Below are 18612 nucleotides of genomic sequence, written 5' to 3'. Positions count from 1 at the left end.
AATTTCGTCAAGTATTGACTAGTATTATAGTATAGCCATAAACAACAGTGAAAGAATCCAACCAAAAATCTTCCTATAACCGAGTTCCTATAACCGAGTTCCTATAACTACGCAGAGCAAAGCTCTTTTATAGACTGTGCAGTTTTGCTAATTATTTATGCAATATACATTTTTTCATACAGTTTAAATAATTACAATATAATTATAAATTTGTCATTTTGAGATAGAAACAATTATTTATGCAATATACATTTTTTTAGAGAGTCAAAATAATTCCAATATAATTATATACAGTTTCGCAGATTTTTTTTTGTGCAATTTGACATGCTTTTTTTTTTTTTTACATCACATTGTGTTCTGCGTCCTGACTGGCTGTAGACCATTGTCAATCAATCTCCTCCTGTCTCCTGTACAGTACAGAATGCGTTCAGCTTTCCAAATTAACATAAATCTTCAATCGTTAACAGTTTCAACAAGGATGCAAAAAGAGTTGTAACTGTCGGCAGCAAGACCATCGTAAAGAGGGTCGCACAATGGATGCACCGCGCCATGCATTTTAGAATTGTAAACATAGGTTTATATCACACTGGCGCCACAAGTCGGCAGCTGCCTGCAGTGCCCAGCTATGCTGAAAAAAATGATGTCTACAAAATTGTTGCAAACAACTTATATGTGTTGAATTTAAACAAACAAATTAAATTTAGTAATTTCCAACTTAATTTGTTTGTTTAAATTCAGCCCAAATAAATTGTTTACAACCACTTACCTTAAAATAATTTAAATCCAAGGAGTCATCCTTGAATTTTGTTTTTACAGTGTATGACTCAGTTCATATTTCTGAATCGGAATAGTTTCATTTTAAATAACATGCAAATGAGTGCGTCCAGTGTGTGTTACTTCCAACTGTCATGTGCATGGCGCATCCGCTGTGCGATCTCCTTAAGGACGGAGTCTGCTTGTGGATCAGTGACTGCAGGAATAATAACATTACGCCAGATGCCAATATTATCCGCACAAAAGCTAAGAAGCTATATGAACCTTTTGCTGACAGCGATGAATGTTTGCGTCTCATAAGAAGTTTTGATCTTTGGTTTCATTCTATAATACTGGACTCATTTTTCTATGAAACTTTGAACTTTGAGAGTGTTTAAACAAGAGAGAAAAGTGTGAAAATGTTAATACCTGTCTGACAAAAGTGTATAAAGTGTGTAGTGAGGGGTTAACAGCCTTAAAACAAATATAAAAATTGTAAAAAATAAAGCGCACTACTTTGCTGTTTTCAACTATTGCGGGTTATTTTTAGAACGTAATTCCTGGGAAAAACCAGGGACCACTGTATTTGTCATTTTATGAGATTATTTATGCATTTTTCAATTTTTCGTTTTAAATAAAAACATGCTGTTATTTTTTTGATGCACATTTAAAAACAAAAATGTCCAGAGTTAGATTGGACCCACAGACTTTTAATATATTGGAGAAAAAGAAACAGGTAATTTCCCAAATCCTATTAATACCTAAATGATTATAGAATTTTCATTTTTCACGACCTCTTTAAAGAGAATACATTTTGAACTAAAATTAAGATATACCTATGATGATATAACTCAGATATAACTATGATGTTATTTCTTTTGAATATACATTTGGTCGTTTCAATTCTCAAAATGTAGTCTGAAGTATTCTCAGGTATATTATGCCATTTAATCAAATTCACTATTCCAATATTCACTGCATAGAATGTTCATTCGAAAACCCATGATGACCCATTGAAAAACAAGTCCAGCATTGATTAACCTCAGTGTTTAGGCTGAGACCATGTATTGAGAGCAGAAGAGGAGGCCAGAGATGCTCTTTTGTCTGAGACTCGCCGTGTCCCTGAACTGTCTCTTTCCTTTAACACAAAGAAAAATCTGAAAGCAGAAATACAACCAACGAGCTTTCTTCTGACACAAAAGAACTGAGCAATTCATTACTGAGTATATTTATTAATAACTCCAGTCTTTTAAGGAGAAACTCTAAAGACTAAAACACTTTTTCCCCCATGCATGTCTGATTTTTGAGACTGTATAGTTTTTGGCTTTTTATTTTTTTCAGTCCAATGTAAAGAAGGCATCCAAAATACACTTTTAAGTGATACTTATGTCCAACTCCTGTTTACAGATTTCAATTGCAAAAAATTTTTAAAGACAGTTTTCCCAAAATTATTATTTTTTTCTTCTGCACAGATTCATAAATCTCTACTTCAGCAACACTTAGGCCCAATCCCAATTCTACAATACCCCTTATGCCGAGTTCAGACTGCATGATTTTCAAAGTAGTCGTGTCATGAATGTTTTCACACTGCATGACTATCTGGGGTAGCTTTCCATCTGTGCTGTGTTTACACTGTAGGAGGAGTCGGTGACAGGGGGTTTCACACTGTATGACTTTACAATAGGAAGAATCGACGACAACTTTGTCCAAACACATGTGAGAAATAACATAGAAAACAACCGGAGGTCACGTAGTATATCTTTTGATATTAACTACATAATACATGTACTTATTTTGCTCAACTGGCTTTAAAGAGAATTAGCTATTTCTCTCAAACTTTTTTCTCATCAACACATCAAACAGACACAAATGCTGCTGCCAAATTTACACTAGTTTTTCCTCCATTTCTTGGGTGCAAATAAACTGAAAACGAGTGCTTTTAACTTCTCCCCCAAACTCTTGCTGGCCTGCAGGTGACCACAGTAGAAGACGATACTCATTGGCTGTAGGTGATCACCGATGTTATTTTTAATCAGAACACACTTTACACGGGAAGATTCATCGGCGATTCTCTCAGATCATGTCTTTGATAGTTTATACTGTGTACTTGGTACTCATGTGAATGAGTACTGATTTACCTGTGATTTCAGGCATTTGTTGGCGTTTTCTCAAAATCTGTCGCCGAGTCAAAATCGGAGCTAAAATCGTGCAGTCTGAACTCTGCTTTAGCCCTTCCCCCTCGTTTTGCGCGTTCATGTTAAGGTGAAGGGGTGTCCCAATTCTCTTTAGCTCAAAGGCAAAGGGGTAAGGGGAAGGGCTAGATAGCCTTTGAAACAGAGATTTTTCAGGACCACACTCGAAACCAAGAGGTACGAAAATTTCCCAGAATACACCAGCTACAACAGTTGCACATGGAAGTCAGAAGATGCACAAATTTGTATTTTTTTGTCATTATTACAAATTTTTACAACAAACAACCATATTTTTAAATATATTCATAACTGCATTCGTGGTTTACCGTCATGCTTTTTTTAAAAATGCTAAAATAAAAAACGCTAAACTTCACTATCTATAATCCCTAATAATAACTCCTATAAAGCAGTCCCACAACACACTTTTACATCTGACACTCAATGACACACAATCACCCTTTCAGAAAAGTCTAGTGGCTGGGAATTAGCTTTGTACAGTATCTGGTATAATGTTAATGCTGTTTTTGTATTTACGAAGATGAATATGAACACGGTGTAAATGCACAGTACAGTTATGATCTTATTGCCGCATTATATCGTTACGATAACATGATAACAGTGATTTACTGAAGATAAATACCAAAAAATAGCGCAACTGGAATAACTACAGCAGTCGCGATCATCTGATCTCATATGATGTATGAGTTCGCGATGAAATATGATGACGTGTGCAGGTGCTGTGGTGCTGACCCATTCCTTAGGGGTAAATTTTGAAGCAGTAGGGGTACAAAAATAAAACTGGGATTGGGCTTTAATGTCAGAAAACTTCACAGTTTTATTTATATCTACAGTTGAAGTCAGAATTATTAGCCCCCATTTGATGACCCCATTTTTCTTTTTTAAATATTTCCCAAACGATGTTTAACAGAGCAAGGAAATTTTCACAGTATGTTTGATTAATATTTTTTCTTATGCAAAAAGTCTTATTTGTTTTATTTAGGCTAGAATAAAAGCAGTTTTCATTTTTTTTAAAATCCATTTTAAGGTCAACATTATCAGCCCCTTTAAGCTATATTTTTTTCTCAATAGTCTACAGAAAAAAACATCATTAAACAATAACTTGCCTAATTACCCTAACCTGCCTAGTTAACCTAATTAACCTAGTAAAGCCTTTAAATGTCACTTTAAGCTGTATAGAAGTGTCTTGAGAAATATCTAGTAAAATATTATTTACTGTCATCATGACAAAGATAAAATAAATAAGTTATTAGAGATGAGTTATTAAAACTATTATCTTCTCTCCGTTAAACAGAAATTGTGGAAAAAAATAAACAGGGGATGGGGGGAGGGCTAATAATTCAGGGAGGCTAATAATTTTGACTTCAACTGTATATTTTGAAGGTTTTTTGCAGGGATAAATTGGTTCATAATTTGCCCTATATATACCTAGATAATAAATTTATCTATAACAATTCATTCTACAATAAATCGTAACCTTTATATATTTTTTTCTGGCTGTTTGCAGCATTCCCTTGAATAAAGGAGTGATAAATAAGATACCAAAAATCCCATGTGTAAAATCCTTTTACCCTATTTTTACCATTGTATGTAATGTTCAGATTTGTGTGCTTTCCGAGGGTCAGAGAAAATACAATCTCCTGTTATGTTTGTTCCAGAACTGTGCTTTGGACAAACTGCTATCAGTGATGTTTTGAAAAGGTGGATCAATTTAACTAGGCCAACTAGATAGTATTCGTTCATTCAATCATTTTTAGTCAAATCATACAAAATTGACATAGAAAAACCATTCAACGGTGATGGAAAAAAATTAGAAGTATTAAAATTCAGTACTAATCCTATTTCTAAACATATGTCTATACACACATATTTCTTTATAGTCTGTGACATGATATAGAATTGCGACAAAGAAGTGGCCGTTCGATTACCAGCAGCTTCGTTTCCAGGCAACGACAGCAGTGTTGAGGTGAATCTCATCTAAAAGGCTTGTATGAACAGCAAATGCACCTTGTATTGGGTTTCTTTATGGGACTGACCTAATTTGTTTTCACTAAACACATCTAAATGGATTAGATTTCACGATTAAGGTGGTTTGCCTCATTTACTATAATATATAAGAGGGAAAACGTTTACATCATGAGCAATCGAACAGGACAGGATATGAAAAATGGAACAAAGAATAATAATATGAAATCTACTTAAAGGCTAAAATGGAGAAATGGGTTCTATAGGCTGGAGCAATAAGCATTATCTTGGTCATAATGGCACAATAATGTGTCTGGTTTAATGAAATGGATTCATGAAAAGACCGCCAATGCTTTGACCTCTATGGGTCATTAGATGCTGTTTTGTAAGGTCAAACATTGCTGGAAGGGAAGCTACATATTTTCCAGAAAATTACAAGGATAAATGGGGTCAGGAGTTCATGCAGTGGCTAAATGTGCAGACTAAATGTGGCTTACAGGGTAAATCGTGTCAGAAAGTCATGTTAGGAGTGAAACTGGCAATAGGTCTGTTTACTTATAAAAGTTTAAGTTATTTAAAAGTAAATATGTAAATATATTAAATTAGATTTGACATTATAATTCATATCAAAATTACATTTATCAAATTAATATAAACATTTAAAACATTTTATATAAAAAATGCTTATTTTACCCCTTTCAACATTAACAGTAAATTATAATACAGTTATTTAAGATTTATTCTACTTTATTATTATTTATCATACTATCTGATGCTTGTTATATTGTGTAAATACTGTATGTCATATGGGGCGATGCAGTGGCGCAGTAGGTAGTGCTGTTGCCTCACAGCAAGAAGGTCGCAGGTTCAAAGTACGTGCGGTAGAGGTGAATTGGGTAAGCTAAATTGTTAGTAGTGTATGAGTGTGAGTGAGTGTTTATGGATGTTTCCCAGAGATGGGTTGCGGCTGGAAGGGCATCCGCTGCTGGATAAGTTGGCGGTTCATTCCGCTGTGGCGACCCCGGATTAATTAAGGGATTAAGCCGAAAAGAAAATGAATGAATGTATGAATGGATTTAATATTAATTAACCCTTTAAGGTGAACTGCATTTTTTTGCCCACGTCTTGCATTGAATAGTATATTGGCAACTCTGATAAATAGTAATAGGTAATTAAAATAATAATAATGAGGATAATAGGTCAACCAGGTGGTTAGGATGCCTGTTAAAGGGTTAAAATATCAGTAAGAAATTAAAAAAAAAAACTATTTAATATAAACATAAATAAAAAATGTAATAAAATAGAAATATATACAAAATTCTAATATTTTAACATACAAATATCATTAGTTCAACTTAATATTTTAAAAAGCTTATTTTACCCATTTCTATAATGAACAATAACAGTAAAAACAGAACAGTTATTAAGATTTATTCAAATTTATTATTATCATTTATTATACTATCTATTGTATGTTCTATATAAATATAATAAAATAGAAATATATAAGACAATCAAATATTTTAACATTGAAATATTATTAGTTAAACTTTATATTTTAAAAAAAGCTTATTTTATCCCTTTCAGTAATGAAAAATAACAGTAAAATATAATACAATTACTTAAGATTTATTTTAATGTATTATAATTTATTATACTATCTGATATGCGTTTCATTTTGTAAATATTTCTTAATAATTACAATATCAGTAAAATAATAAAAATGCAATATAATTATAAAATAATATAATAAGATAGAAACATATACAACATTCAAACATTTTAACATTGAAATATTATTAGTTAAACTTTATATTTTAAAAAAGCTTATTTTACCCCTTTCAATAATGAACAATTACAGTAAAACATAATACATTTATTCAAGATTTATTCTAATTTATTATTAACATTTATTATATTTGAATATGTCCATTTTATTTTGTAAATATTAAGTCAAATATCAGCAAAAATAAAAAAATTATAAAAATGTAATATAAATATAAAATAATAAAATAAAATAGAAACATATGCAACATTCAAATATTTTAACATTGAAATATTATTTGTTAAATTTATTTCTGATTTATTATAATTTATTATACTATCCTAAGTGTTTTTTTGTAAATATTTCATATAAATTATTCATTCATTCATTTTCTTTTTGGCTTAGTCCCTTTATTAATCTGGGGTCGCCACAGCGGAATGAACCGCCAACTTATTCATCACAAGTTTTACACAGCGGATGCCCTTCCAGCTGCAACCCATCTCTGGGAAACATCCAAACACACTCGTTCACACTCATCCACTACGGACAGTTTAGCTCACCCAATTCACCTGTACCACATGTCTTTGGACTGTGGGGGAAACCGGAGCACCCAGAGGAAACCCACGCAAACGCAGGGAGAACATACAAACTTTACACCAGCGACCTTCTACCTACTGCCCCACTGCGTCGCCCTCATATAAATTAAATAAAATAAAAATAAATAAATAAATAAAATAAAAATAAAATAATATATAACAATATAATATAAATATTAAACAATATAATAGAATGTACATTATATAAATAAAACAGAAATGTATAAAACTATATAAAATGTTACATTTATTATAGAAACAAAATTACTGGAAATATAATGATTTACATATAATGGATAACATAATATCCTAATATTAATTTATTAACATGTATAATACAGCAATGCTATGGATAATATTCTTGAAACAGATTGCCTGAGTGGTCATTCTAGCCAAACAATGTTCTTGCTTTCATCATCTCTGGCTTTCTTGGATGGTACTTCAGTGGATCAGCCTTCAGCAGTGACATTTTTATTAAACTGAATGGAACTAACCTGAACTTCACCAATGACATTTATATTAAACTGAACTAAATCAGTTTTAAAGAAACTAAAACTACCACTACTCCCCTGTCTACCTGATACGCTGGAATGTTCCACAATCTCAAATACTGTTATAACCCTATATTCTCTTTTCTTCATCTACGTTAAGCTGCTATGGAACAATGTAAAACAGCTATAGAAATAAAGATGAATTCAGTTGTATGCTCTCTAACATTTCTCAAAACCACTACACCTGCCTCTGATTAAACTAGTGTACGGTGGCCAAGAGGTAAACAAGAGTACAGAGAGAGCTTAAACGTTAATAAACGGGACTCTAAACTCTAAATAGGAAGCACCCAGGGAAGACAATTTTTTTTGTGATCGGTGCTATTTGCAGCACGTTTCTGTATTTGCATGTGCTGTGAGAATTTGCGTGTGTTGTCAAACTGATGGATATGTTTCTCAGTTTGTTAGTATTTCTCTATTTGCATCTATTTTCTTAAACTGAAGCAAGATTTTTAGCCCTCTCAGCCTCTGTCGAGTATATCACAGTTATATTTAAATTATAAAATGTGTCATGATATGCATTCCACTTTCAATGATGAAGGAACATACAGTACTGGATAATCCAGAACAGATGAGTTCAGACACACTTTTTCAATGGTTGAGAAACAGCATGAAGATCACATAAAATTGATGATTGGTGCAATGATGCTTTCTTATATATATATAAAAAAAAGCAGAAAAGATGCATGTATACTTACAGTCCAGCTCTAAAATGCTTCTGATAGTGTGAGTCAGTTCTTTAGCTTCTACGGCGAGAGAAGAAGCTGTGCAGGGTGTTTTCTTCACACCGCGAGACAATGTGCCCGACTTCACATCATAGTGAGAACTGAAACACAAAGACCTTTATTAACAAAAGACTCTCCAGGCAAAACATGTTTATCCTGCACTTGTCAGACTTCAGATTTTTGCCTTTTCATAAAGTGTTTTTAGAAGCATAATGCAATTTTACATGTTCACTTTGTCACAATTTGTGTCTGTACAATTCAATAACAATACATATTTTTAAGGGTGTTACTAAATTAAAGGTGTCAAATCCAGTTCCTGGAAAACCACAGCTCTGCACAGTTTAGTTTTAACCCTAATTAAACACCTGGGGCCTGTTTCCTAAAAGTCGTTTAGAAAAGCAGGGATTAAAGTCAAAAACCTGACTTCAATGAGCCGCACTAAACGTCCACGCTTAAATTGGTTCCATAACAGTTAAAGATCATTTGATCTAACGAATCTGACTTCAGTTTAAATAATCTAGATAACTGCTTGTGCACGTTACTGTCATAAGACCCTGAAGATCGAGCATAGGTCCATTGATTATGTTGTGTGCTACCGTGGCAACTACGATGAAAGAAAGAGCTCTAAAATGAGATAGAGCTATGTCAAAGACTATAGAATACACAAGACTAGTCACTCGAATTGTTTTGAATGCTGTGTTGCCAGATGTTGCTGACTTATTCCCAAAAACTATTAAAACCCACCGAAATGCAAAAACAACCACCCAGAAATCTGGTTGGGTTAATTTGGTTCTGTAGAGGTGATCAAAAGCAGGTAATAAGTGAAGGCCGATGGGGTGGGGTGGGGCTATGGGGGGCACGCCATTCATCTGGCAACACCGTTTGAATGGGGAAAAGTGTAACAGTCAATATGGAGAATAAAGCCCGCCTTCTAGAACAGGAGCCAACAAGGGACCACTATATGGCAAATAAAGCCCGCCTTCTAGTAAAGGAGTCTATATGGCAAATAAAGTAGGGGTGTCAAAATTAATTGTTTCTTCGGTGCACCGCGATGCAGACGCGGGCAATCCGGTATTGGTTCAGTAATAATCCTAACTGGTTATTATATGGTGACGTCATTCTTTTCAAATGCGCTATGTCGCCGTAGCTTACTATAACGACAGAGGCGAGCGCGAGTATTTACAACGCCCAAACTACTTAAAAACACAGAAACTGTGCACAATTTCACTGCGTGTGTGTTTTCTGGACAGTCTTTCACTGACACTGAACAGCAGAAGCCCCTATTTTACTGCAATTGAGACAAGGAAAAGCCGCTTTTCCACTAACGTGCCAAACCGTTCATTGCCATGACTATAATTAACCATGTATAATTACTTAGCCGTCATCTAAAATTTTAAACTAATAAGTCTATTGTTTTATTAGTGGCTAGAGCTTAAATAATTTGATTGACAGCAATGAGACCTTTACTTCAGCTGACTGAGCATGAGTTTATTGCATGCAGAGCTGTATTTTGGTAGCACAAAAACTCGCTCTGATCCAGGAGAGAACTTTAACAACAGCTATATGCACTGCATAGAGATATCGAATTGAATCGATGGCATGATAATCATAACCGAACCATGAGACCAGTGTAGATTCAGAGCTCTAGAATAAAGCCTGCCTTCTAGTACAGAAGCCAATCAGTGATCGCTATATGGCAAATAAAGCCCGCCCTCTAGTACAGGAGCCAATCATCAATTGCTATAGACTGACGATACTCCAGAGGAGAGGCTCGGACTCGACGTGTGTTTCTGCAGATTTTGTGAGATTCTGACATTCAGAAAAGAAACCAAAGAGACGGTTGTTGTTTAATTTTATTGGCGATTCCTAATATGAAATTCAATCGGAAGCTTGGAAAGCAGTTTTGGAGAATTTGATGACCTTCAGAAGATGGCCACCAGGTGAAATTACTTGCCTTAGGGGACTTTGGCTATGTTCACAGCGCGTGAACAGCATTTGATTTTTGAGTTCAAACATAATAATCAAAGACTACGACTTGCAACAAAGCAAGAGAGAAGGCTGACAGTTTGTATTTGTTTAGTTTGCAATAATTTGTTTGAATTTAAATGTATTATCATTCTATTCTAGAAGATGTTTGGTGTATATATATTTACTATTAAGGGACTATAAAGTTTTAATCATTATGAAGAGCTTAAGTTAACTAAAATGTCATCAAATTACGGCAGGCAAATGTTAAAGGGCACCTATGGTGAAAAATCTACTTTTGGACAGATATGTGTAGGTTTAACGTATAGGCCGTCATATTCTGGTGATATAAACACACCCAGTCCTTTTTTTTTTTTAATTTTACAACATAAAAACGGTGGACCAATTGGAGTGGTTTTGAGACCGAATGCAACTTGACGTAGGAGTGCAGTTTCCCTGCCCACCGAATTGATTGACAGCTGCGTATTAACATGTCTCCGTAGTAATGCGTATAATCATATTAACAAGACCAGACGTAAGCAAAGCAACCGTGAATAAAAGGTCTGTTCAGTTTGCTAGGATCATCAATCATCATCAAATGTGTTTAAGAGTGAGTTTTACAAGTTTAAAATGTTTTAAACAGTGCATGTTTGTATGAAATTACTGCGATTTATTTCAGATTTACTTCATCACCAGAGCCGCGTGTCAGAGCAATTATAAAAAAGGATGGTTTATTTTGTACATTAACATAACAGATATCCATACAGCAGTGGATATTAACCTGCATCCTGTCACATTTGCATGCAAAAAGAGTGCAAAGCTAAACATGCGCACTGTCTGCATGTGTGTGTCCGCGCTGTGTGTGTGTTTGTATCTGTGTGTGTGCGTGAACTTTGTAACGACATTGTGTGACTCATCAATGCAACTCCACAACAAATCCATCAAATACTCATTGGTAAAGTTCTTACTGTAGTATTTCTCACAAACGTTACGTGAGATCTGCTTCCTTTATGTCTTTCTTTTGTCTGAGACAGCCAAGGGCGGAGACTGAGGCATGCTGACAGGCACGTGGGAATATATATATATATATATATATATATATATATATATATATATATATATATATATATATATATATATATATATATATATATATATATATATATATATATATATATATATATATATTTTTTTTTTTTCATTTATTCACAGTGATACAGTCATATATAATTTTTCTGACAACATACAACATTTTATTCAGCAAAATTAGGAAAAATTATTATATTTTTCTTGTTGTTCACTATATTTTTTGTATTATGGCATGATGAAATGATATTCCCTAAATACCCCCCAAAAATTGAACTCAAAAGTGAACAATAAGCTACTGAAAAATCAACTGGATAAGCATAAATAATACATTTTTTCCTTTATTTGCCCTATTCACCTGCAATGTTTTACCTTAAAGATGTTGTTTGAGCATTTTCAAAATATTTATCCATCTAAAGCTTTTATTTAATGAACATACAAATATATTTATTTGATTTTTACAATCTCGGGTCATAAACGGTGTCAGTCTTGTATGATTCTCAGCAAACTTGTTACAAAAGCTGTAAAAAAGTGCACTCCCTTCGACCTGAAATGAACAATGCATGCTGGGCAGAGTGGCATAAAAGAAGAGCGCAGCATGACTCCTAATAAGAAGAATTTTTGGGGAAGGGGATTCAGACCTACTGACATGGATGGACCAGTGTTATGAAAACATATTATGAAACTACCACACTTTCAGGTCATTAGTATAAAAAAGAAACAAGTTCAGACTGATTGAATTGTTGTATGTGTCGGAAACGTAATTTACATTTGCTACAATCTGATTTAAAACAACTAATGTAGTTATTTCAGTTATATAGTAGATTTAAACAGATTGTTTAATATTAAAGAGATATTTCCACCAAAAATTAACATTTTGCCGTTATTTATTCATCCACCGCTCCAAACCAATTTGAGTTTCTTTTTTTAAGCTATTCACCTTATTCTCCGCGTACGAGTGGGCGCAGCCATTTGAATCATTTTGGCTCGAGACTTCCAGTCTCATTCACTTCCATTCATTTTTAGACGTTAAAAACAGCTCGTTTTGCTGCTCGATGTTGCAACCTGATATTTTAATATTATATTATTCTACTTTGTCTGTATTGTCATGCAAACACTTGTTTGTAGCGCAAGTAGTGTGACTGTTTTCTGCCGTTTATTATTCCTAGTCATTTCTCCCATAGACAGCTGAATCGGAAGTTCTAAAACAATCGCAAAAATGAGCGCACTTCCGCATTTAAGAATAAGGTCAATACCGAAGAGTGTTGGAAAAAAATGCCATCGACTTCCATTGTATTTTTTGCTCCTATGATGGATGTCAATGGCTGCTTTTCCCAAACATTCTTCAGAATATCTTCTTGTGTTAAGCAGAAGAAAGAAATTCATAAAAGATGTTTCTTTGGTAACTAGAAGCTTTAAACAAACAGAATTCATTTGAAATATAAAGTTTTGTAATTTATTGCAACTTCAATGTAGTACTGTATGTCCCTGGTGATTTATCTATTAAAAACAAACAAATAAACATCACTGACCCAAAACTTTTAAAAGCTGCAAAGCTGCATAAAAAGCAAATCAGTATGCTCCATCAAGAGGTTTTTTTTTCCTCTGACCAGTCCCTATTATTTGTCCCTCATGTAAAGCTGAAGATCAGGGATGATCATGCATTTGGCGGGCACTAGACTTCAGAAGAGTTTGCCTCTATATGTTAGAAAGGCCCAAACACTTTCTGTTTTTCAGTCTAAACATCTTAAAAACTTATATTTATAGTCTAGCGTTTAACACAATGTGAAATCTATTATTTTCTCTCATTTAATTTCACTCACTGCTTTTATTCCTTTATACAATGTAAAAAATTTACTGTAAAATTTACAGTAACTTGCTGAACTTTTCCAGTTGGTTGATAGACTACATTAGCAATTGCTAATTGCTTTCATTTATTGAAATTATTAAATTGTTGACTCACATTTAAGTCACATTTGAGTTGCATCTGTTTAAGGGGATTTTGGGAATATAATTTTATCATACCATAATACAAAAAATGTTAAATAAAATGTATTATGAAATATAATACAGTGTAAAAACTGTATTACTTACTATAACTTATTGGCCATAAATTTATCGTTAATTAAGGTTGCCAATAAGACTCAATTTACAAACGCATTGTAAATTAACAATTTCAATTTACTGTACAATTTACAGTAACTTACTGGCAATTTTGGTTGCAAATATACAAGCACACTGTAAATAAATGCTTACATTACAATTGTAATTATTGATTTACAGTGCTCCTGTACATGTACAGTCTTACTGGCAATCAAAATTAATTTACAGATTTTACATTTTTGTTTATACTGCATTTTATTTCAGAATGTTTTATTATTTTTTTTACCATTTCGATTATTACTCTAAAGCCGCGGTCACACTAGAGTTTGAGCATGAGAAATTGCGAGAAGGGGCGAAATTGAACATGAGGATTAGACATAAAAAAAAAGCGAGCGATTGGTCAATATTTTAAATTTCTGTCTAGAGAGGTCATGTTTTGATCTTCGATTGGTCTTACGCAATTACATGATGCAATATCGCAGATCAGAATTCACCAGGCTTGAACTTTCCAATGCAATGAATATCAAAACTTGTCGCACAAGCGTACGTTTCTGATCTGCTGCATTCGATTGCATATGAATGGAAGTCTATGGGAAAAAAGTCCAGTGTGACCATGGCTTTACCGCTACAGCACTTTAGTGAACACCTGGTATTCCTAAGAAGGTGCTTTATAAATAAACTTTGACTTGATTTTGACTTGCATTGAATTATTATAATTATTATAATTATTATTATTATTAATAATAATAATAATAATAATAATAATAATGATAATAATAATATTGAACAGTAAAATAACAACACAAAAAAGGTAAACAGTCATTGTTAATATTAACCAGGTTAATAACTATCCCTCATTCAGCTCATTTAACATCTCTGGAATAGAAAATCTGTATACACACTGAGCTGCAAATTGCCGACAGCCTTTACTGTGATTTATGAGGACATGTGTAATATTTTCTAGCCCTGATAGACAAAGGAACAGTGGCCTCTACAGCCGGTGGGGATGATCATTAGTGGGAAAAAGGGCCCTCCAGACATGCTTTCTAGCAGAGCAAGAGGCGACGGGCAGCAGGAGGCCATGTTTGATTGGGCCTAATCAACATCACTGCCACAGGAAGGTGTTGTACAGAAATCCAGTCATTAACTATCCTTGCCTTTTGTCGCTCTTATAATAGAAAAGAAGACTCGGTCGAGACAAAAGTTACCATTTACACACCTTGAATACACAGCCTCCTAGAATATCAAAGGCAAACCCTAATGACTGGGCAAAGGTCTCTTTTTTACACACCTGTTGCTAGCAAAGTGCAGTACTGCTGTGGTACAAAGTTTATTTTAGATTAGGATTTACACCAATCATTAGTTGGGCTTTATGGAAAAACTGGTAAAAGTGGTAAAGTAATTCTCTTACCTATGGACTCTTGGAGCGCTTGGGTTTTCAGACAAGAAGCCTTGGACAGCCTATGGAGTTGTAAAAAAAGTGGGTGATTAGAACAGCTTTTACATGTATTTTAAAGATCTTTATTTTTGGTTTGGATCATTTAACCCTAAAATTACTACATTATACATGTATTGTCTTGAACACTTTGGTGTATATTATTTTTATTTGTTTGTTTAGTGTTTCTATCATTTACTCTTCAGTCTAACAGGCTAGTTTTTTCCAATAAAAATATATTAAAAAATAAAATAATTATAATAATAAATATTTTTATTATCGCTGTTGCTATTGCTACTAGCTTAGGAAATATTTTAAATATACAAAAACCACAATAAAAATAATACTTATTATTATTATTAATAATAATTATTATTATTATATTAATTATTTTTATTTTTATTATTAATATTATTATTATTATATTTTAGTTTATTATAATTATTAATGTAAAATATTTAATTATTAGCATTATGATTATATTAGTAATGAACATTTAAAAGTGCACTTATATTTCTTTCAATAATAGTAATACTATAATAATAATAATAATAATAACAACATATTATTAATTTATTATCATTATGAAATAATTAAATAAAATTAAATAAAATATTTAATTCTAGCATGATTATATTAGTAATGAACATTAAAAACTGCACTTAATATTTTTCAATAGTAATACTAATATAATAATAATAATAATTATTATTATTATTATTATTATTATTATTACTACAACAACAATATGATATTAGTTTATTATTATTATGAATGTAAAATATTTAATTATTAGCAGTAGTATTTTATAATGAACATTTAAAACTGTACTTTTTATTTTTCAATAATAGTAATAATATATTCTATTTAACTGTTTTACACTTTATAAGATTCCTCTACTTAGCTACTCTTCTGTAGTTATATTGTATACTGAGACTGACAGAAAATGAAGTTTGTTTAGGAACTATACTCTCATTCCGGTACAATAATAAAGCAACTTTGCTGCACTACCATGGCTGTAGCAGGTGCAATGATATTACGGGCCTTAAAATAATTTCCAGCTAGATAATTTTCTAATGTGATCAGCACAACTAGTCCAGCTTTAAATTGGAAAATTATCGAAAATCTTTGGTCATGTTTGACTGAGATGCTAATGGTCTAATCTGATTCAATGATCTATGCTATGATCTAACAGAGATTGGCTGTATGGATTCAAAAAAAGGTAAACTGTTTAACACTAAGTGATATTACTCCTTGATTTCCTTTAAACCTTTAAAAATGTATGATTTACGAAATTCAATATATTGCTAACTGAATTACAGAAAAACAGATGCATCATGTTATTTAATTTTTTTCACAGATGTCTAACTAAGAGTTACAGCACAACACATTCTACATAAACCATATTTATTATTAGCTTAAAATATGTAAGAATGCATGGAATGATACAGTAAATTAGATACGCCATGCTTGTGTTACTAGATTTTCTCACTTTGTAAAAGCCTGAACTAGTGAAAATAAGAAGAGCATTCCAGACACACTTTGGCTTAGCTTTTCTGGTCTGCTAAAAATGCAAATAAATTTGTGCAAGAGTGAGAATGCTGTTTGACAAATCATAATATTAGAGAACATAATTTATCCAGAATGATCACAATTTCCAGGTGGAACCTTATTTTAGTATGTGATAATTTAACATGAACTAGGTTAAATAGTGAAAAATGAAGATAAATCACCTCTACAAACTGCAGAAGTTTACCCGTGGAGACTTGAAAACCCTTCTTTGCTACTTCACTCTTCCGTAACTGGCATTCGAGAACAGATATCCTTTTTTTCAGATCTTGTAGATCCTCCTGTGTGGATGATAAAGTGGTCATATTAAACAATGATTCAGCAAAGGAAAAAAATTTCAGTAGGCTAGGTAGGCTAAATTGTCCGTAGTGTATGTGTGTGAATGATTCCCAGAGATGCGTTATAGCTGGAAGGGCATCCGCTGCGTAAAACTTATGCTGGATAGGTTGGCGGTTCATTCCACGGTGGCGACCCCAGATTAATAAAGGGACTAAGCCGAAAAGAAAATGAATGAATAATACTGTAAGGAAAATTAAAACTTTGGAAACGGCATTGTCAGTGCAGTTTGATTTCGGTTATTGCTTGAAGATATCCACTGAAAATAATTATTTATTGGACTTACCACATTTTTTAAGGTAAGTGGTTGCAAACTATTTATATGTGCTGGATTTAAACAAATTAAATTGAGTAATTTTCAACATAATTAGTTTTGTTTAAATACAGCCCATATAAATTGTTAGCAACCACTTACCTTAAAAATCCAATTAATTTTTTTTCTGTGTGTATTAAAGAAAAACAATTTGGTGTGAAAATACAAGTTTATCCTAGAGACATGCAGGGTTGCTAGCCAGAGATTTCAAAAATAACCTCCTCAGCCCACGTCACCCTGCAAGATCATGTTAAAGCCTTCGCAGCACATCAGCCCAGTCACTGAATAATACAAAGCAAACAGTGACCTACTTTTGGTAGAACAGGAGAGAGGAAAAACCCGGAGGGGATTGAGCAGGGGGATGCGGATTGACATTGACAGCATAATGCCGTTGTAAAACTCTGAAAGTGGAGTACCTTTTCCTGACCAGGTTGTTCAGCTTTTAGAGACTTCATCTCAGCTATCTCAGCCTCCAGGAGGTGGATGACCTCTTCGTAGTCCATCTCCATTCCCCGGGCCTGTTTCTGTGCAGCCTCTGCCAGATGGATCCGGGTCCGCAGGGATCGACTCTCCTCCACTGCAGATTTTGCGTCCTGCAAAGAGCGGAGCTACACTTAGAGCGGCAGTGCTGAGAGTGCATGTACAGTAGGACGCTACAATGCTCAGGGGCTCTTCTCTCCCCCCAACATTGCAAAGTCTTTGCACTTGAACAGAAATGCCTGTACAGTCACATTCCCCCCTCCTTCCTCCAATCGCCTCCAGACTCACAGCATGATAAAGCACAGCACTGCTTCTTTTACAGCCTTAAAAATAAAGTTTGAAAAACCTTTAACATCCGTGGAGCATTTTAGTCTTTATAGTGAAATAAAGTTTCTTTAGATTATTCAAATATATTTCTGTTCATTAAGTTTTTAATTGAATTTATTTGTTTACAGGGGCAATACACATTAATAAACAGTACTGTAAAATCTGCTGAAATTAGTCAAGAATGTCTTTTTCTTCATCTGTAAACCCTTGACAATGTTAAAAATTCACATCTAAAATTAAAAAGAGCATAACACAAAATACATTATCATATATGAAGAGTTTTGATGCAAAAACTTCTAAATGTCGTACTTTTATAGTGATGAATAAGTTCTGTTCGCTGCCTCTTAAGTGAAATATATATATCAGAAGTCAGAATTATTAGCCCCTTGTTTATTTTTTCCCCAATTTCTGTTTAACGGAGAAATTTTTGACACAT

General features: G+C 33.2%; 1 protein-coding gene across 1 annotated transcript in view; it reads right to left on the bottom strand.

Annotated features, from left to right (window-relative positions):
* Positions 1–18612, bottom strand: part of stxbp4 (syntaxin binding protein 4) — a 66984-nt gene that overhangs the window by 17104 nt on the left and 31268 nt on the right. Inside the window, exons 17-20 of the mRNA XM_056470129.1 lie at positions 17786–17962; positions 16885–17001; positions 15128–15177; positions 8536–8663 (exon numbers count right to left, since the gene is read on the bottom strand). Coding sequence (XP_056326104.1) covers positions 8536–8663; positions 15128–15177; positions 16885–17001; positions 17786–17962 — 472 coding nt within the window. The remainder of the gene's footprint in view (positions 1–8535; positions 8664–15127; positions 15178–16884; positions 17002–17785; positions 17963–18612) is intronic.

This window comes from Danio aesculapii, chromosome 12 (genome assembly GCF_903798145.1).
Source record: "Danio aesculapii chromosome 12, fDanAes4.1, whole genome shotgun sequence".
Classification (NCBI taxonomy): Eukaryota; Metazoa; Chordata; class Actinopteri; order Cypriniformes; family Danionidae; genus Danio; species Danio aesculapii.
The sequence above is the reverse complement of the archived record's forward strand: the minus strand, read 5'-3'. Positions and strand labels throughout refer to the sequence as shown.